At 43.7% G+C, this 20,820-nt stretch overlaps 2 protein-coding genes across 2 annotated transcripts in view; both read right to left on the bottom strand.

Annotated features, from left to right (window-relative positions):
* crls1 (cardiolipin synthase 1) overlaps positions 1-8,163 on the bottom strand; it is a 39,933-nt gene extending 31,770 nt beyond the window's left edge. The window contains exon 1 of the mRNA XM_078230609.1: positions 8,028-8,163. Coding sequence (XP_078086735.1) covers positions 8,028-8,129 — 102 coding nt within the window. The 5' untranslated portion in view covers positions 8,130-8,163. The remainder of the gene's footprint in view (positions 1-8,027) is intronic.
* A 1,840-nt stretch (positions 8,164-10,003) lies between these two features.
* The window catches only part of mcm8 (minichromosome maintenance 8 homologous recombination repair factor), a 42,647-nt gene continuing 31,830 nt past the window's right edge, over positions 10,004-20,820 (bottom strand). The window contains 1 exon segment of the mRNA XM_078230497.1: positions 10,004-10,102. Within this exon segment, the coding sequence (XP_078086623.1) occupies positions 10,004-10,102 (99 nt within the window).

Below are 20,820 nucleotides of genomic sequence, written 5' to 3'. Positions count from 1 at the left end.
TCCCCCCTAATAAGCATACAACTTCCACAGCTTTGTTTTGCCAAACTGGGTGATGTGTTGTCATTTTGTGGATCCTCACGCTTCCAAAATATTCATGAAGTAGTGGAAGGATTTGCTGCCTGATTAACAGTCTGACAGGCATGATTTGTCCTTAATGCAGATGTGCAGCTTAGGTTGATTGGCCATGCGAAATTGACACTAGTGCCAGGGGGATTAGCAGGGTAAATGTGTGGGGTCACAGGAATAGGGCCTGGATGGGATTGTGGTCGATACAGACTCAATGGGCCGAATAGCCTCCTTCTGCACTGTTGGGATTCTATGATTCTAAGTGTCTCATGTGAAATAAGTTTGAGCTGTCTCAGCCCACTTTCCTGGTAGGCATAACTCCACAGCACAAAACCTGTCTTCATCTCTCTCTGAGAGGCTACAAGATGGCTTGGTCTGGGAAATGGGGCTCACACTGGTGCAACTGGGATGGTATCCTAGACTAGGATTGTAGAATGCAGTTTTGGCAGATTAGAAAGAGCTTTACTTTGCAATTAACCACGTTGTATCTGACCTAGCGTGCATAACATGACGTCGGGAGCCTGGAAGGGAAAACACTTCATTTCCAAGTCCAAACAGGATGGAATGGGGTTGGTGTAGGAGGAGGAGGAGGAGGATTCCTTTGTAATGAAACAGCAAATGTGTTCCATCTAACTGTGCTTATAAATCTTAGTGCAAACAGGAAATTGTTCCCTTAAATGAGCATAAACGTTCACCAGATATAAACAAAAGATGTGAGATCTTCGTTCCATGGAAAAGGTTTAGAAATAAATTAAGATTTGGAAATTTATTTAAGTGTCCCATTTTGAAATGAAGTGGTTTCACGCACTGGTGTAAAATTCAGCTTGCGATAATTTATTACAGCACTGAAGAGTTCATACATCATGAGTCAGGCAGTGAAGATGTATTTGTATTACAAATCAGGGGCAATGACAAGGGTCAAGAATTAAATTTATTTTAGTTTTATCTCTGCTTAGCATTCCTAATAAACATCTGTATATATCATCACTGGAGTGATCTTTTCCTTTGATCCCAGTGTTAGCTGCATCATAGTGCAGATTTTTAATTATTCATTCATGGAACTTGGACGTCGCTGGCTGGCCAGCATTTATTGCCCATCCCTAGTTGCCCTTGAGAAGGTGGTGATGAGCTGCCTTCTTGAATCGCTGCAGTCCATGTTCTGGGGTTGACCCACAATGCCACGAGGGACAGAATTCCAGGATTTTGATCCAGCGACTGCGAAGGAACAGCGATATATTTACAAGTCAGGATGGTGAGTGGCTTGGAGGAAAACTCGCAGATGGTGGTGTTCCCATGTATCTGCTGCCCTGGTCCTTTTACATGGAAGTTGGTCGTGTGTTTGGCTAAGGATCTTTGATGAATTGCTGCAATGCATCTTGTAGATAGTACACACTGCTGCCAATGAGCGTCAGTGGTGGAGGGAGTGCATGTGGTGCCAACCAAGCTTTGTCCTGGATGGCGTCGAGCTTCTTGAGTATTGTTGGAGCTGCACTCATCCAGGCAGGTGGGGAGTATTCCATCGCACTCCTGACCTGTGCCTTGTAGATGGTGGACAGGCTTTGGGAAGTAGTGGCATTAATAATTACAAACTATTAGTTTATAATAACCAATAATTATTGTAGTGCTTGGTTCCATGGAGTCCACAATAAGAGCTTACCAAGGATTTATACCCTTGTTCCAGAAGAATCATTGCAGCATTTGGTGCAGGGAGCAATTCAAATTTTCTCAAGTTTAACAAACAAAAGTTGAAAGAAACTCTCATTCATTACTGCCTAAAGAGAAAATCATGTACCAAACGACTCAAGAACAGCTTCTTCCACGCTGCCATCAGACTTTTGAATGGACCTACCATATATTAAGTAGATCTTTCTCTACCCCCAGCTATGACTGTAACATTATATTCTGCACCATCTCCTTTCCTTCTCCCCTATGTACTCCTCGTACGGTATGCTTTGTATGTATAGCGTGCAAGAAACAATACTTTTCACTGTACACCAATACATGTAACAATAATAAATCAAATTCAAATCAAAATAGAAATTACATTTTTTTTTTAAATCAACCCAATACAAAAGTAAAGGCCAAAAGCTCATGTTTAAAAGCATGGAGCTGCACGATTTAAAAACAAAAATCGATTCTCAAATGTTCTGGGACCACATTCATTAAAAAAATGAACCAATAAGTAGCATTTAATTATCAAAGGTGCCTGCAAAAGTATATTCATAATTGGATAAATAATGCAATTCGTAATTTAGAAGTTGAAGACTCTGGAAATGTTGCCAGTTCTTTACCAAACGGTTTTATATACAAAGAACAGAACGAAGTCTGCATTTTCGAACCTTTAATATTCCATCTTCCTTTAGATATCATAGAATCCTACAGTGCAGAAGGAAGCCATTCGGCCCATCGAGCCTGCCCCAGGCCCTATCCCCACAACCCCACACATTTACCTCACTAATCCCTCTAACCTACACATCCCGGGACACTATGGGCAACTTAGCATGGCCAATCAACCTAACCTGCACATCTTTGGACAGTGGCAGGAAACCGGAGCACCCGGAGGAAACCATGCAGACACGGGGAGAATGTGCAAACTCCACACAGACAGTAACCCAAGCCAGGAACCGAACCCGGGTCACTGGAGCTGTGAGGCAGCATTGCTAACCACTGTGCCACCCCTTTGTAAGGGTTAAAATTAACGTTACATTAAAAAAATTAAATAATTCATTGTTTGCACAATGGCAGGGACCTGGCTCGGGTCACTGTCTATGCGGAGTCTGCACATTCTCCCCGTGTCTGCATGGGTTTCCTCCGGGTGCTCCGGTTTCCTCCCACATTCCAAAAGACTTGCTGGATTGGTGCATTGGCCATGCCAAATTCTCCCTCAGTGTACCCAAACGAGAGGTGGAGTGCGGCAACTGGGGGACTTTCACAGTAACTTCATTGCAGTGTTAAGGTAAGCCCACTTGTGACACTAACAGATAAACTTTAAAAAAAAGCTTAAAACTTGAAATTACCTCAACATCTTAGCAGTGCATCAGTAACTTATACATTACTAATTAATAATAATTCCAAGCAGTGATTATTGCAGTGCTTCACGAATTGCACAAAGTATGAAGAAGTGAAATGTTTGGATCATTTTAGAAAAAAAATCATTTGGCCCTTAACTGTTTTTGAACAGGTAATAGAAATCATCGATTAATAAAGAACTCAGCTGAATGCAATATGATTCAAGTCTAACTTATCCATACAGATGACTGATGGGCGCTGTAACAACAGCTGCAGCTGTGGGGAATATACATAGGGTACCCTACAAATACCCTACCCTATATTATATATGGGATAACTACAAATACCCTACCCTATATTATATATAGGACAGCTACAAATACCCTACCCTATATTATATATAGGACAACTACAAATACCCTACCCTATATTATATATAGGACAACTACAAATAGCCTACTCTATATTATATATAGGATAACTACAAATACCCTACTCTGTATTATATATAGGACAACTACAAATACCCTACCCTATATTATATATAGGACAACTACAAATAGCCTACTCTATGTTATATATAGGATAACTACAAATACCCTACTCTATATTATATATAGGACAACTACAAATACCCTACCCTATATAATATATAGGATAACTACAAATACCCTACTCTATATTATATATAGGACAACTACAAATACCCTACCCTATATTATATATAGGACAACTACAAATACCCTACCCTATATTATATATAGGACAACTACAAATGCCCTACCCTATATTATATATAGGATAACTACAAATACCCTACCCTATATTATATATAGGACAACTACAAATACCCTACCCTATATTATATATAGGACAACTACAAATCTGGGAACTTGCTCTTGACCAACAACAAAACTTTCAAAACACACCTCAATTCTGACTGGTGTCCTTTATGTTTGATAAAATAATCAGCGCATTAGCTGCACAAAACTAAATTCCCAGAGCATGCAACAGAGTTCAATAAGTCGGACTGATATTTAAGATGTCTCAGACCTTAGACATTAAGGTAGACAGCAGTGCCTTTAAAAAGATCTTAACTGGAAACCTGCTGTTAAAAAGGCTCATTGATCACTTATGCAGTTTGAACAACTTAATCTGCTACCTCAGCCTTCGCTAAGGTTACCAATCTTAAATCATTACCTATTTATTGTTCGAAATGCTGTCTTTTGGATATGTTAAACCTTTTCAGGCAAATGTAAGTGTCCCCGAGGGACTATTTGGAGGACGAGCAAGAGGAGTCTCCTGCCCCTGCCCCACCACCCCCAGGTCAATATATCCTCAATCAACATCATTATCAATTGGGGTGGCATGGTGGCACAGTGGTTAGCACTGCTGCCTCACAGCGCCAGGGACCCAGGTTCGATTCCCGACTTGGGTCACTATCTGTGTGTAGTTTGCACATTCTCCCCGCGTCTGCATGGGTTTCCTCCGGGTGCTCCAGTTTCCTCCCACAGTCCAAAGATGTGCGGGTTAGTTGCATGGGCCATGATAAATTCTCTCTCTGTGTACCCAAACAGATGCCGGAATGTGGCGACTAGGGGATTTTCACAGTAATTTCATTGCAGTGTTAATGTAAACCTACTTGTGACTAATAAATAAACTTTAACTTTAAAAACAAACTTGTCTGACCATTTTTCAGATCACTGTTCACAAAATAGCTACCACACAGCAACCTTACTTCATTAGCCTTGAAGTGCTTTGGGTCATCCCAAGGTCAGCAAAGGCGCTATATGAATGCACTTTTTAAAAAAAAAACATACTTGCGTTTGTCAGTATTTTTAAAGCATAAAGTTTATTTATTAGTGTTACAAGTAGGCTTACATTAACACTGCAATGAAGTTACTGTGAAAATCGCCACACACTGGCACCTGTTCGCGTACACTGAAGGAGAATTTAGCATGGCCAATGCACCTAAGCAGCATCTTTCAGACTGTGTGAGGAAACCAAAGCACCCTGAGGAAACCCGCACAGACATGGGGAGAACGTGCAGACTCCACACAGACAGTAACCCCAAACCGGGAATTGAACCCGGGTCCCCAGCGCTGTGAGGCAGCAATGCTAACCACTCTGCCACCATACCACCCTATTATGAAGAGCAGACACAACATACCAACCAAAATGGTATTAAAGAAAACATCATGTTCACGCAAAACAAAATGGTGAACCAAGCAAAAAAGCCACCACCAGTGTCCGCCATTATGGCAATGATTTCCACCACGAGTAGGACAGGAAAACCCCTGCCTTCCATTCAAGACTGGATCGATCGGATACTTTGATAAAAACACTTGTATTATACTTCTAAAAGCCGATGCACATAATGACATGTCCTTCATTTAGCCATTCCTAAAAGACAGTTCATCAATGCTAGTCAGGTGGTAATTTGACAAAAGGCTGCTTTAGCTATATCCTGGATGCTTCCATTGCAAACGTGCTTGTTTAATATAAAAACAGAAAGTGCTGGAAAAAGTTTACAGGTTTGGCACAGAGTGTTAATGTTTCAAGTCCAATATGACTCCGGAACTTCAAATCGTTCTGAAGAGTCGTCATGCTGGACTCAAGACATTAACTCTGTTTCTCTCTCTCCACAGATGCTGCCAAACCTGTGATGTTTTCCCAGCACTTGCTGTTTTTATTATACATCTCCAGCATCCGCGGCATTTTGCTTCTATAAACAGACTTGTTGTACAGGACATACAGTCTGACATACAAACTTACAAATCCTGCTAATAAATACATTCTGCCGGACAGAACTGAAATTTTCTGAATACAATTCAGACTCAAGATGTCATGTAAATTCATAGAATCATAGAATCCCAACAGTGCAGAAGGAGGCCATTTGGCCCATCGAGCCTGCACCGACAACAATCCCAGCCAGGCTCTACCCCGTAACCCCAAGTATTTACTTATGATCCCCCTGACATGAATGGGCAATTTACTCTGGTCAATCCATCTAACCCACACATCTTTGGACTGTGGGAGGAAACTGGAGCACCCGGTGAAAACCTACGCAGACATGGGGAAAACGTGCAAACTCCACACTGACAGTCACCCGAGGCTGGAATTGAACCCGGGCTCCTGGCACAGTGAGGCAGCAGTGCTAACCATTACAACTGTTAACTTATTAAATTTTACAAGCACCATCACACAAGATACGCTCCATTATTGGAGTGGCAAATACCGAACTATCCTGGATTCTTCCATTGGTAAAATGGACCTGAAAAATCAGAATGAATGGATTGATTCCACCATTTCCCATTAAGTCTGCTCCAAGTTCCCAGCTTGTTCAAATCCTAAACTGACCTGTTTTTGTTTATGGGTACTCATTTTAACCCACAGACACAAAAGAGAATTTTCATTTTAATTCGCAAATCAGTTAAGCAGCCAATCACTAGCTCCCATTTGAAACACCGAAATAGGAAACTTGTTCATGGTTCGTAGCCCAGTCCATCACGCAAACCAGCCTCCCATCCATTAACGCCATCTACACTTCCCGCTGCCTCAGAAAAGCAGCCAGCATAATCAGGGATCCCATGCACCCCGGACATTCTCTCTTCTATCTTCTTCCGTCGGTAAAGATACAAAGATCTGAAATCACGTACCAACCGACTCAAGAACAGCTTCTTCCCTGCTGCCATCAGACTTTTGAATGGATCTACCTCGCATTAAGTTGATCTTTCTCTACACCCTAGCTATGACTGTAACACTACATTCTGCACTCTCTCCTTTCCTTCTCACCATTAAATAAAAAGCGCCGATAATCTTTTTTCAATCATTTTACAGAGAGCAAAAAAGGGGTATACATTTGGATTAAATCAGAAGCTAAAGTATCATAAACTTTAAGACATATAAAATTCAGTGGAATTGATCACAATGGAGAAGTTTGACACATATGAAATTGTTTTTTCAGAGCCAAAGGGGTTGCTCTGCTGTAGTTCTGCACTTAATATGCCATCAAACATTCCAGTTGCACGGCATTCAACAAGGCACAACTTCTACATGGGTTTTTACAGCTAGACTGTCAGTCTAAAAGTTAAAGTTCAAATCAACTCAGGTGATTTCTCCAACACCCCTTGTGGACAACCCAGAGGATCTCCAACAGCAACTTCTGGATTTCCATAACTGGGCATGTGTAGACATCAAGAAGTCGCTGCCAGTCTTACATTTGTAATGATGGCAAACACAATTTCATCATTATTACAATCGCAAATTTCAGGTGGTTGTCATTTAACATAAGATCCCTACAGTGCTGAAGGAGCCCATTTGGCCCATCGAGCCTGCACCATCAATCCCACCCAGGCCCTATCCCCATTACCCCATGCATTTACCTTGCTAATCCCCCTGACACTAAGGGATAATTTAACATGGCCAATCAACCTAGCCCGCACATCTTTGGAGTGCGGGAGGAAACCGGAGCACCCAGAGGAATCCCATACAGACACAAGGAGAATGTGCAAACTCCACAGGCAATCACCCAAGGCCGGAATTGAACCTGGGTCCCTGGCACTGTGAGGCAGCTGTGCTAATTACTGGGCCACCGTATTTCAAAATTTCAAATTTCAAAATTTCGTACACAATGGACGATGTAAACATACCATGCAGAAATACGCGTTTACAAGCTAATTGTACATTTTATCAACAAATTTGAAAAGCGGGATTCTGACTTAGAGGTGATCAGTCAGAATCCAACAAATGGTAGCTTAGCATATACACCAAATGTCTGAATCTGCGGTTCCTCTCATACTATTACTATTGCAACAACACTTTCATCATCAGTAGGGTAAAAATAACCTGTCTCACAACGGTCTAAAGCCAGCTCACGTTCCCGATTGGCCTTCTTAAATACTGTAAACTTGATAAGAAAATGTTCAATTATCAAAGAGCTGGTCACTCACCAGGTCAGTAATTCCTGCCAAAGTAAAAAGACCCAGAGCTAGATTGAATTCTTCTTCCACAATCAGGTAGCCCAAATATGGTGACAAGCCAATCCTTGCCATACATAGTAAGTTTGGAATTGTCCATGGATTTTCATACTGCAAAGAAAGATAGGAAATGTATTAGTTAGAGTCATAGAGGTTTACAGCATGGAAACAGGCCCTTCGGCCCAACTTGTCCATGCCGTCCTTTTTTTAAAAAACTCCTAAGATAATCCCAATTGCCCGCATTTGGCCCATATCCCTCTATACCCATTGTACCCATGTAACTATCTAAATGCTTTTTAAAAGACAAAATTGTACCCGCCTCTACTTCTACCTCTGGTAGCTTGTTCCAGACATTCACCACCCTCCGTGTGAAAAAATTGCCCCTCTGGACACTTCTGTATCTCTCCCCTCTCACCTTAAACCTATGCCCTCTAGTTTTAGACTCCCCTACCTTTGGGAAAAGATATTGACTATCTAGCTGATCTGTGCCCCTCAATATTTTATAGACCTGTATAAGATCACCCCTCAGCCTCCTATGCTCCAGAGAAAAAAGTCCCAGTCTATCCAGCCTCTCCTTATAACTCAATCCATCAAGTCCCGGTAGCATCCTAGTAAATCTTTTCTGCACTCTTTCTAGTTTAATAATATCCTTTCTATAATAGGATGACCAGAACTGCACACAGTATTCCAAGTGTGGCCTTACCAATGTCTTGTACAACTTCAACAAGACATTCCAACTCCTGTATTCAATGTTCTGACCGATGAAACCAAGCATGCTGAATGCCTTCTTCACCACTCTGTCCACCTGTGACTTTCAAGGAGCTATGAACATGTACCCCTAGATCTCTTTCATATAGAAGTCTTTAGTTCATATAAACACTCCTTCATCACCATTAAGAAAGCGTATTTTTTTCAAGGGGGAGGGAGGCAGGTATCTGTCACATCTTTCCACAAAGTTCCCGCAAAAAGGTCTGTGACAGGTAAGGCAACAAAATCTTTTAACTATTGAACAGTTCGCAATAACGCAATTAAACCTCCCTACAGAACTGTCTTTTGTACCTTTTGAACATCTTCACCCAGAACTCAATTGAAGGCCTCAGCTTGGCTCAAAAGACAAGGCCTGGAGTTGGTATTTGCCTGAGGGGCATCACTTGCAGAGAGAGGCTGCAAGATCTTTGTAGTTATATAACTTTAATGCAGCAGAATATGAGCGTAGGTGCGTGCATCTCCTGCACAAATTTCTTGCAAGTAATCAATTTCTGCTTCCTCATATTTTATCAAGATTTCTGATCTCCAAACAAGTTGTATACGTTCAAATCTCTCCACAGTCTCACCCTTTCTTATATCTAACCTCCTCTGACCCCAAAATCCTCCAAAAATTTGGCCTTCCTCTAATTTTGATTATGCTCATTATGGGGTAGCATGGTGGCACAGTGGTTAGCGCTGCTGCCTCACAGCGCCAGGGACCCGGGTTCGATTCCCCGCTTGGGTCACTGTCAGTGCGGAGTCTGCACGTTCTCCCCGTGTCTGCGTGGGTTTCCTCCGGGTGCTCCGGTTTCCTCCCACACTGCAAAGATGTGCAGGTTAGGTGGATTGGCCATGCTAAATTATGCTTAGTGTCAGGGGGACTAGCTACGGTAAATGCATGGGGTTATGGGGATAGGGCCTGGGTGGGATTGTGATTGGTGCAGACTCGATGGGCCGAATGGCCTCCTTCTGCACTGTGGGATTCTATGCTCCCGTGGAGTATTTTTCCATGTTAAAAACACTACACAAATGTAAGTTGCTGTTACAGGATAATCTATTACAAACAGTTTAATTTTACTTCAGAGAATCAAATGGGTGACTAATACAACCTGTAACTTCTGATGTTTTAAACTCAGAAATCCAAAATGATTGCTGCTTCCCCAAAAAATGTACTTATTCTCTCAACGGAAAATCTCAAGCTCTCAAAAAATCTTTAGTTTGTTTTTCCAAATGAATTCAAACTTAGCCGGAAGATGAATTTGAATGGTTCCATTATGTCTCTCCCAAACGATCTTCCTTGACTTCAAAAGCAACAAACACTCAGACATTACGTTAGGCTTTAAATGTCAACCGAGTTCACAGCAACAAAGCGTTTCTGGTGCTGGCCAAGGAACCCAGAAGTGGTTCAAATCCCCCACATGAAGAGGAATGAATATATTTATATAATAAACCTAGTGTTGTTAAAACCTCAACTGGTTTGTAATGTCACTCAGGGAAGGTAATCTGTGTCTCTTAAAACAGTCTTGCATATGACTTCAATTCCCTACCATCAGCTTGACTGGTTCTGAACCCAACCTCAAGTGGTTAGCACTGCTGCCTCACAGCGCCAGGGACCCAGGTTCAATTCCAGCCTCGGGTCAGTCTGTATGGAGGTTGTACGTTCTCCCCATATCTGCATGGGTTTCCTCCGGATGCTCCGATTTCCTCACCCTTGCCAAATATGTGAGGGCTAGGTTGATTGGCCATGCTAAATTGATCCTTAAGTATCAGAGGGATTAGCAGGGTAAATACATGGGGTTACGGGGATAGGATCTGGATGGGATTGTGGTTGGTGCAGACTCAATGGGCAGAATGGTCTCCTTCTGCACTGGAGGGATTCTATGATCCATGGTAAATTTTTTTCACTGCTCGAAGCTTCAGTTCTGCTTTGCTCCTCTGTCACGAATACGAAATATATCAGTCAGATGGCAGGACTCTGCGTTTGAGATGTGCGTAGCACACAAATTTGGGTTTGAAATTCCTGGGACATTGCTCCATAATGATGCATTAGTGATGTGCCCTGTTCTTAATTCGCCAAAGAAGTCCAGCAATTTGCAAAGTGACTGAGATAGGTCATCAGTTCTGATCTTCAGCTATTGGGGTTACTGAGGGTATACGGCACAGAAACAGGCCATTCGGCCCAACCATTCTACTCCAGCTTCTCTCCCAGCTTTTCCCATCACCGTTAGCCTCACCAAAGCGGATGCAATTCCAGTGGTGGAACTTGGTTTTCCATTGTAGTTAGTGCCATCACCAATTTATGGGATTTACACCTTTATCTCTGCCATGGCCAGTGAAATTGAAAAACAAAGTAAAGGAACATTTAGACACTGATGGGACTGATGGCCAACACATGACTCTCAGCCGGGTGGGCCAACCAAAGAATATATAAAGCTCTGGAGGCTGACACCAGCAGTCAGTAAATTGAAAAGTACTTTTCTCAAATTTGGAAGTTTATTCGGCTTTTGTCACTCAGACACCATTAGCGTCTGAAAGCAATCATCTCAGGGCACTTCCCCACACTACCTACCCACCCCATCGCCATCCATTTTCACATGTAAAGGAGGCAAAATAATTGTAATGCAATAAGTCCCATTTCCCCAATTACGACTTATTACACTTCTGATTACAACTTGGAAGAGGGACAGCACTTGAGGCACCCAAGGCTGAAAGTCTCTGTGACATTAATCAAGGAGATGTGAGGATCTTCAGTCAACAGGCGATAGTTACTACCTTGCAGAGGATAGCCGACTACACTAAATAGCCTGCGTAGCAAAGAGACCCACCAACTTCCACAGGACTGCAGGCTTCCCCAGCATGCAGCAGGTGGGACCCACACGCTGCTGAAGGCTCCACACAAGAAACCCACCACTTTCACCAACAGTCAGGTTATCGCACGTGAAGTTCATGAATTGCCGGTGACATGTAAAACTCAAAACAATAAGGAAGCACCAACAACAGGGATACGTGGACACTGGAGAGTCATTTTTCCAACCTTTTTACGAAGTTTATTTAGTTGATCTGGTTTTATTTCTGAAAAAGTTCACTTAACCACTGCAACTCCTTAACTTGATTTAAGGCACGGTTCACACCTTTAAATAGTTCCAAGTAGGGGCAGCACGGTGGCACAGTGGTTAGCACTGCTGCCTCACAGCGTCAGGGGCACGGGTTCAATTCCCGGCTTGGGTCGCTGACTGTGTGGAGTCTGCATGTTCTCCCCGTGTCTGCATGGGTTTCCTCCGGGTGCTCCAGTTTCCTTGCACAGTCCAAAAGGCATGCTGGTTAGGTGCATTGGCCATGCTAAATTCGCCCTCAATATATCCGAACAGGCGCCAGAGTGTGGTGACTAGGGGAATTTGCATAGTAACTTCATTGTAGTGTTAATGTAAGCTTACTTGTGAAACAAACTTTAAACTTTAGTTGCAGGGTATGCCACCAGGCAGCATTTAGATGAGCACTTGAAACGCCATGGCATACAAGGTTATGGACCACGTGCTAGAAAATGTGATTAGAGTAGATAGGTGCACGATGGCTGGAGCAGACATGATAGGCCGAAGGGCCTCTTTCTGTGCTATAAAACTCTATGACTCTACCTCTGATATGTCACTGACCTCACAAATGATAGTCACCACGGTGCAAACACAAACTGATGTGAACAGAGAGCTGAAAAGTAGAACTAACTGCATGCAGAACCCAAAATATTGTTCCTGCAACTTCAGGCACAAATTGACAATTACACATCCTCTAAAGAGGAGTGAAGAGCCAGTGAAAATGTATCACACAGCACTCAACTGTGTCGATAACAAAATTTGAGATTATTCATGGAAAATTGCCCAGAAATGTCAGAGCATGTTCTGCCATCCCCTATAGCTCAATAAAGGTCTAAGTTGGCTGTGTGATAGGTAGTCATAAAATGATTGCTCACATCTAACAACAAGATAAATGTATTACATGTTCCTAACCCTAACCACTAATATTATGAACCGCAATATTTTTCAAACAACTTCAGCTTTGGTGCAGTTCAATCAAAATCGGGGCAGCAATGTTGCAGCACCAAAGTTCACAGCTGCTCCACTTGTATCCCCTAGTGACTTCAGGATAAGTTACTGGGTAAAATCCAATCCGAGGATTATGTAGAAGTGAGTCAGTAACTGAGTACGGGTGAGAGGACAACCAAGAGCGAGTGAACAGGAGGGAGCAATGGAGTGAAAGGTGAGAGCAATTGCCTGAATGTGTATGAGAGCTGGGGAGAGAATCATCGGATGTGCAAGTGTGAATGTGCGATTCGGTGTATGTGAGCATTGGGCATATGTGGGTATAACTGTGTAAATGAATGGGGGGGGTTGGCAAGCGAGAAGTTTGTGTCCTCGTGTATGTGAGAGTAATTGAAGTTGAGTGTATATGAGTGAATGATTGATAGGAGTGATTAATGTGAGAGTGACTGAGTGGGAGAGTGTTAATGAGTGATTGATAGGAGTGTAATTAGAGTATTAATGTGTATATGATTGATAGAAGAGTGATTAATGAGAGTGAGGGGATTAATGAGCGTAGAATATTAATAAGTGAATGATTGATAGGAGTGATTAATGAGTGATTGAGTGTGAATGTTAATGATTGATAGGAGCTAGTGATTGAATGAGTGTGTTAGAGCGAGAGTGATTAAGTGTGCTAATGGGTGAGCGATTGGAGAGTTCTTAATGAGTGTGATTGTGAGTGTTAATGACTGATTGACTGAAGAGAGATGAGTGTGATTGATTGGAGAGTGATTGATAGAAGTGTTGAGTGTGATTGAAGTGATTAACGAGAATTATTGTGAGTGTTAATGTGTGATTGATCGGAAAGTGATGATTGAGAGAGGGAGAGCGATTGAGAGAGGGAGAGCGATTGAGAGAGGGAGAGCGATTGAGAGAGGGAGAGCGATTGAGAGAGGGAGAGCGATTGAGAGAGGGAGAGCGATTGAGAGAGGGAGAGCGATTGAGAGAGGGAGAGCGATTGAGAGAGGGAGGGATTGAGAGAGGGAGAGGGATTGAGAGAGGGAGAGTGACTGAGAGAGGGAGAGTGACTGAGAGAGGGAGAGTGACTGAGAGAGGGAGAGTGACTGAGAGAGGGAGAGTGACTGAGAGAGGGAGAGTGACTGAGAGAGGGAGAGTGACTGAGAGAGGGAGAGTGACTGAGAGAGGGAGAGTGACTGAGAGAGGGAGAGTGACTGAGAGAGGGAGAGTGACTGAGAGAGGGAGAGTGACTGAGAGAGGGAGAGTGACTGAGAGAGGGAGAGTGACTGAGAGAGGGAGAGTGACTGAGAGAGGGAGAGTGACTGAGAGAGGGAGAGTGACTGAGAGAGGGAGAGTGACTGAGAGAGGGAGAGTGACTGAGAGAGGGAGAGTGACTGAGAGAGGGAGAGTGACTGAGAGAGGGAGAGTGACTGAGAGAGGGAGAGTGACTGAGAGAGGGAGAGTGACTGAGAGAGGGAGAGTGACTGAGAGAGGGAGAGTGACTGAGAGAGGGAGAGTGACTGAGAGAGGGAGAGTGACTGAGAGAGGGAGAGTGACAGAGAGGGAGAGTGACAGAGAGGGAGAGTGACTGAGAGAGGGAGAGTGACTGAGAGAGGGAGAGTGACTGAGAGAGGGAGAGTGACTGAGAGAGGGAGAGTGACTGAGAGAGGGAGAGTGACTGAGAGAGGGAGAGTGACTGAGAGAGGGAGAGTGACTGAGAGAGGGAGAGTGACTGAGAGAGGGAGAGTGACTGAGAGAGGGAGAGTGATTGAGTGAGAGAGAGAGTGATTGAGTGAGAGAGTGTGATTGAGTGAGAGAGAGTGATTGAGTGAGAGAGAGAGTGATTGAGTGAGAGAGAGAGTGATTGAGTGAGAGAGAGAGTGATTGAGTGAGAGAGAGTGATTGAGTGAGAGAGAGAGTGATTGAGTGAGAGAGAGAGTGATTGAGTGAGAGAGAGAGTGATTGAGTGAGAGAGAGTGATTGAGTGAGAGAGAATGATTGATTGAGTGAGAGAGAGTGATTGATTGATTGAGTGAGAGAGAGTGATTGATTGATTGATTGAGTGAGAGAGAGTGATTGATTGATTGAGTGAGAGAGAGAGTGATTGAGTGAGAGAGAGAGAGAGAGAGTGATTGAGTGAGAGAGAGAGTGATTGAGTGAGAGAGAGAGTGATTGAGTGAGAGAGAGAGTGATTGAGTGAGAGAGAGAGTGATTGAGTGAGAGAGAGAGTGATTGAGTGAGAGAGAGTGATTGAGTGAGAGAGAATGATTGATTGAGTGAGAGAGAGTGATTGATTGATTGAGTGAGAGAGAGTGATTGATTGATTGATTGAGTGAGAGAGAGTGATTGATTGATTGAGTGAGAGAGAGAGTGATTGAGTGAGAGAGAGAGAGAGAGTGATTGAGTGAGAGAGAGAGTGATTGAGTGAGAGAGAGAGTGATTGAGTGAGAGAGAGAGTGATTGAGTGAGAGAGAGTGATTGAGTGAGAGAGAGAGGGTGATTGAGTGAAAGAGAGGGTGATTGAGTGAGAGAGAGGGTGATTGAGTGAGAGAGAGGGTGATTGAGTGAGAGAGAGGGTGATTGAGTGAGAGAGAGGGTGATTGAGGTGAGAGAGAGAAGTGATTGAGTGAGAGAGAGAGTGATTGAGTGAGAGAGAGAGTGATTGAGTGAGAGAGAGTGATTGAGTGAGAGAGTGATTGAGTGAGAGAGAGAGTGATTGAGTGAGAGAGAGAGAGATTGAGTGAGAGAGAGAGTGATTGAGTGAGAGAGAGTGATTGAGTGAGAGAGAGAGTGATTGAGTGAGAGAGAGAGTGATTGAGTGAGAGAGAGAGTGATTGAGTGAGAGAGAGAGTGATTGAGTGAGAGAGAGAGTGATTGAGTGAGAGAGAGAGTGATTGAGTGAGAGAGAGAGTGATTGAGTGAGAGAGAGAGTGATTGAGTGAGAGAGAGAGTGATTGAGTGAGAGAGAGAGTGATTGAGTGAGAGAGAGAGTGATTGAGTGAGAGAGAGAGTGATTGAGTGAGAGAGAGTGATTGAGTGAGGGAGTGATTGAGTGAGAGAGAGAGTGATTGAGTGAGAGAGAGAGTGATTGAGTGAGAGAGAGTGATTGAGTGAGAGAGAGATTGATTGAGTGAGAGAGAGTGATTGATTGAGTGGTGAGAGAGGTGATTGATTGATTGATTGATTGAGTGAGAGAGAGTGATTGATTGAGTGAGAGAGAGAGTGATTGAGTGAGAGAGAGAGAGAGAGTGATTGAGTGAGAGAGAGAGTGATTGAGTGAGAGAGAGAGTGATTGAGTGAGAGAGAGAGTGATTGAGTGAGAGAGAGAGTGATTGAGTGAGAGAGAGGGTGATTGAGTGAAGAGAGGGTGATTGAGTGAGAGAGAGGTGATTGAGTGAGAGAGAGGGTGATTGAGTGAGAGAGAGAGTGATTGAGTGAGAGAGAGAGTGATTGTGAGAGAGAGAGTGATTGAGTGAGAGAGAGAGTGATTGAGTGAGAGAGAGAGTGATTGAGTGAGAGAGAGAGTGATTGGTGAGAGAGTGAGAGTGAGAGAGTGATTGAGTGAGAGAGAGTGATTGAGTGAGAGAGAGAGTGATTGAGTGAGAGGAGTGATTGAAGAGAGAGAGAGTGATTGAGTGAGAGAGAGAGTGATTGAGTGAGAGAGAGAGTGATTGAGTGAGAGAGAGAGTGATTGAGTGAGAGAGAGAGTGATTGAGTGAGAGAGAGAGTGATTGAGTGAGAGAGAGAGTGAAGAGTGATTGAGTGAGAGAGAGAGTGATTGAGTGAGAGAGAGAGTGATGAGTGAGAGAGAGGAGGTGGAGAGTGATTGAGTGAGAGAGAGTGAGTGAGGTGAGAGAGAGTGATTGAGTGAGAGAGAGTGATTGAGTGAGAGAGAGTGATTGAGTGAGAGAGAGTGATTGAGTGAGAGAGAGTGATTGAGTGAGAGAGATTGAGTGAGAGAGAGTGAATGAGTGAGAGAGAGAGTGATGAGAGAGAGAGTGATTGAGTGAGAGAGAGAGTGATTGAGTGAGAGAGAGAGTGATTGAGTGAGAGAGAGAGTGATTAGATGGCGAGAGAGAGAGAGGATTGGGTAGTGTGAGGAGGTGATTGAGTGAGAGAGGAGAGAGTGATTGAGTGAGAGAGAGAGTGATTGAGTGAGAGAGAGAGAGTGATTGGGTGAGAGAGAGAGTGATTGGGTGAGAGAGAGAGTGATTGAGTGAGAGAGAGAGTGATTGAGTGAGAGAGAGAGTGATTGAGTGAGAGAGAGTGATTGAGTGAGAGAGAGTGATTGAGTGAGAGAGTGATTGAGTGAGAGAGTGATTGGAGAGAGGATTGAGTGAGAGAGAGAGTGATTGAGTGAGAGAGAGAGTGATTGAGTGAGAGAGAGTGATTGAGTGAGAGAGAGTGATTGAGTGAGAGAGTGATTGAGTGAGAGAGAGAGTGATTGGGTGAGAGAGAGTGATTGAGTGAGAGAGAGAGTGATTGAGTGAGAGAGAGAGTGATTGAGTGAGAGAGAGAGTGATTGAGTGAGAGAGAGAGTGATGAGTGAGAGAGAGAGTGATTGAGTGAGAGAGAGTGATTGAGTGAGAGAGAGTGATTGAGTGAGAGAGAGTGATTGAGTGAGAGAGTGATTGAGTGAGAGAGAGTGATTGAGTGAGAGAGTGATTGAGTGAGAGAGAGAGTGATTGAGTGAGAGAGAGAGTGATTGAGTGAGAGAGAGAGTGATTGAGTGAGAGAGAGAGTGATTGAGTGAGAGAGAGAGTGATTGAGTGAGAGAGAGAGTGATTGAGTGAGAGAGAGTGATTGAGTGAGAGAGAATGATTGATTGAGTGAGAGAGAGTGATTGATTGATTGAGTGAGAGAGAGTGATTGATTGATTGATTGAGTGAGAGAGAGTGATTGATTGATTGAGTGAGAGAGAGAGTGATTGAGTGAGAGAGAGAGAGAGAGTGATTGAGTGAGAGAGAGAGTGATTGAGTGAGAGAGAGAGTGATTGAGTGAGAGAGAGTGATTGAGTGAGAGAGAGAGTGATTGAGTGAGAGGGTGATTGAGTGAAAGAGAGGGTGATTGAGTGAGAGAGAGGGTGATTGAGTGAGAGAGAGGGTGATTGAGTGAGAGGTGATTGAGTGAGAGAGAGGGTGATTGAGTGAGAGAGAGGTGATTGAGTGAGAGAGAGTGATTGAGTGAGAGAGAGAGTGATTGAGTGAGAGAGAGAGTGATTGAGTGAGAGAGAGAGTGATTGAGTGAGAGAGTGATTGAGTGAGAGAGAGAGTGATTTGAGAGAGAGAGTGATTGAGTGAGAGAGAGAGTGATTGAGTGAGAGAGAGAGTGATTGAGTGAGAGAGAGAGTGATTGAGTGAGAGAGAGTGATTGAGTGAGAGAGAGAGTGATTGAGTGAGAGAGAGAGTGATTGAGTGAGAGAGAGAGTGATTGAGTGAGAGAGAGTGATTGAGTGAGAGAGAGAGTGATTGAGTGAGAGAGAGTGATTGAGTGAGGAGAGAGTGATTGAGTGAGAGAGAGAGTGATTGAGTGAGAGAGAGAGTGATTGAGTGAGAGAGAGAGTGATTGAGTGAGAGAGAGTGATTGAGTGAGAGAGAGTGATTGAGTGAGAAGAGAGTGATTGAGTGAGAGAGAGAGTGATTGAGTGAGAGTGTGTGATTGAGTGAGAGAGAGTGATTGAGTGAGAGAGTGATTGAGTGAGAGAGAGTGATTGAGTGAGGAGAGAGTGATTGAGTGAGAGAGAGTGATTGAGTGAGAGTGCTTGAGAGAGAGAGTGATTGAGTGAGAGAGTGATTGAGTGAGAGAGAGAGTGATTGGGTGAGAGAGTGATTGAGTGAGAGAGAGAGTGATTGAGTGAGAGAGAGAGAGTGATTGGGTGAGAGAGAGAGTGATTGGGTGAGAGAGAGAGTGATTGAGTGAGAGAGAGAGTGATTGAGTGAGAGAGAGAGTGATTGAGTGAGAGAGAGTGATTGAGTGAGAGAGAGTGATTGAGTGAGAGAGTAGAGTGATTGAGTGAGAGAGTGATTGAGTGAGAGAGAGAGTGATTGGGTGAGAGAGAGTGTGATTGAGTGAGAGAGAGAGTGATTGAGTGAGAGAGAGAGTGATTGAGTGAGAGAGAGAGTGATTGAGTGAGAGAGAGAGTGATTGAGTGAGAGAGAGAGTGATTGAGTGAGAGAGAGAGTGATTGAGTGAGAGAGAGTGATTGAGTGAGAGAGAGTGATTGAGTGAGAGAGAGTGATTGAGTGAGAGAGTGATTGAGTGAGAGAGTGATTGAGTGAGAGAGAGAGTGATTGGGTGAGAGAGAGAGTGATTGAGTGAGAGAGAGTGATTGAGTGAGAGAGAGTGATTGAGTGAGAGAGAGTGATTGAGTGAGAGAGAGTGATTGAGTGAGAGAGAGTGATTGAGTGAGAGTGATTGAGTGAGAGTGCTTGAGAGAGAGTGATTGAGTGAGAGAGAGTGATTGAGTGAGAGAGTGATTGAGTGAGAGAGAGAGTGATTGAGTGAGAGTGCTTGAGAGAGAGAGTGATTGAGTGAGAGAGTGATTGAGTGAGAGAGTGATTGAGAGAGTGAGAGAGTGATTGAGAGAGTGAGAGAGTGATTGAGAGAGAGATTGAAAGTGATTGAGTGAGAGAGTGAGTGAGTGAGAGAGAAGTGATTGAGTGAGAGTGATTGAGTGAGAGAGTGAGTGAGTGAGAGAGAGTGAGTGATGAGTGAGAGAGAGAGTGATTGATTGAGTGAGAGAGAGGTGATTGAGTGAGTGAGAGGAGATTGAGTGAGAGAGAGAGTGATTGAGTGAGAGAGAGAGTGATTGAGTGAGAGAGAGGGTGATTGAGTGAAAGAGAGGGTGATTGAGTGAGAGAGAGGGTGATTGAGTGAGAGAGAGGGTGATTGAGTGAGAGAGAGGGTGATTGAGTGAGAGAGAGAGTGATTGAGTGAGAGAGAGAGTGAGTGAGTGAGAGAGAGAGTGATTGAAGTGAGTGAGAGAGAGTGATTGAGTGAGAGAGTGATTGAGTGAGAGAGAGTGATTGAGTGAGAGAGAGAGTGATTGAGTGGAGAGAGAGAGTGATTGAGTGAGAGAGAGTGATTGAGTGAGAGAGAGAGGTGAGAGAGAGTGATTGAGTGAGAGAGAGTGATTGAGTGAGAAGAGAGAGTGATTGAGTGAGAGAGAGAGTGATTGAGTGAGAGAGAGAGTGATTGAGTGAGAGAGAGTGATTGAGTGAGAGAGAGAGTGATTGAGTGAGAGAGAGAGTGATTGAGTGAGAGAGAGAGTGATTGAGTGAGAGAGAGAGTGATTGAGTGAGAGAGAGAGTGATTGAGTGAGAGAGAGAGTGATTGAGTGAGAGAGAGAGTGATTGAGTGAGAGAGAGAGTGATTGAGTGAGAGAGAGAGTGATTGAGTGAGAGAGAGAGTGATTGAGTGAGAGAGAGAGTGATTGAGTGAGAGAGAGAGTGATTGAGTGAGAGAGAGGTGATTGAGTGAGAGAAGAGTGATTGAGTGAGAGAGAGTGATTGAGTGAGAGAGAGTGATTGAGAGAGTGATTGAGTGAGAGAGTGATTGAGTGAGAGAGATGATTGAGTGAAGTGATTGAGTGAGAGAGAGTGATTGAGTGAGAGAGAGAGTGATTGAGTGAGAGAGAGAGTGATTGAGTGAGAGAAGAGTGATTGAGTGAGAGAGAGAGTGATTGAGTGAGAGAGAGAGTGATTGAGTGAGAGAGAGAGTGATTGAGTGAGAGAGAGAGTGATTGAGTGAGAGAGAGAGTGATTGAGTGAGAGAGAGAGTGATTGAGTGAGAGAGAGAGTGATTGAGTGAGAGAGAGAGTGATTGAGTGAGAGAGAGAAGTGATTGAGTGAGAGTGAGTGATTGAGTGAGAGAGAGTGATTGAGTGAGAGTGAGTGATTGAGTGAGAGAGAGTGATTGAGTGAGAGAGAGTGATTGAGTGAGAGTGTTGAGTGAGAGAGAGAGATTGTAGTGGAGAGAGTGATTGTGGT

This window comes from Mustelus asterias, chromosome 15 (genome assembly GCF_964213995.1).
Source record: "Mustelus asterias chromosome 15, sMusAst1.hap1.1, whole genome shotgun sequence".
NCBI lineage: Eukaryota > Metazoa > Chordata > Chondrichthyes > Carcharhiniformes > Triakidae > Mustelus > Mustelus asterias.
The sequence above is the reverse complement of the archived record's forward strand: the minus strand, read 5'-3'. Positions and strand labels throughout refer to the sequence as shown.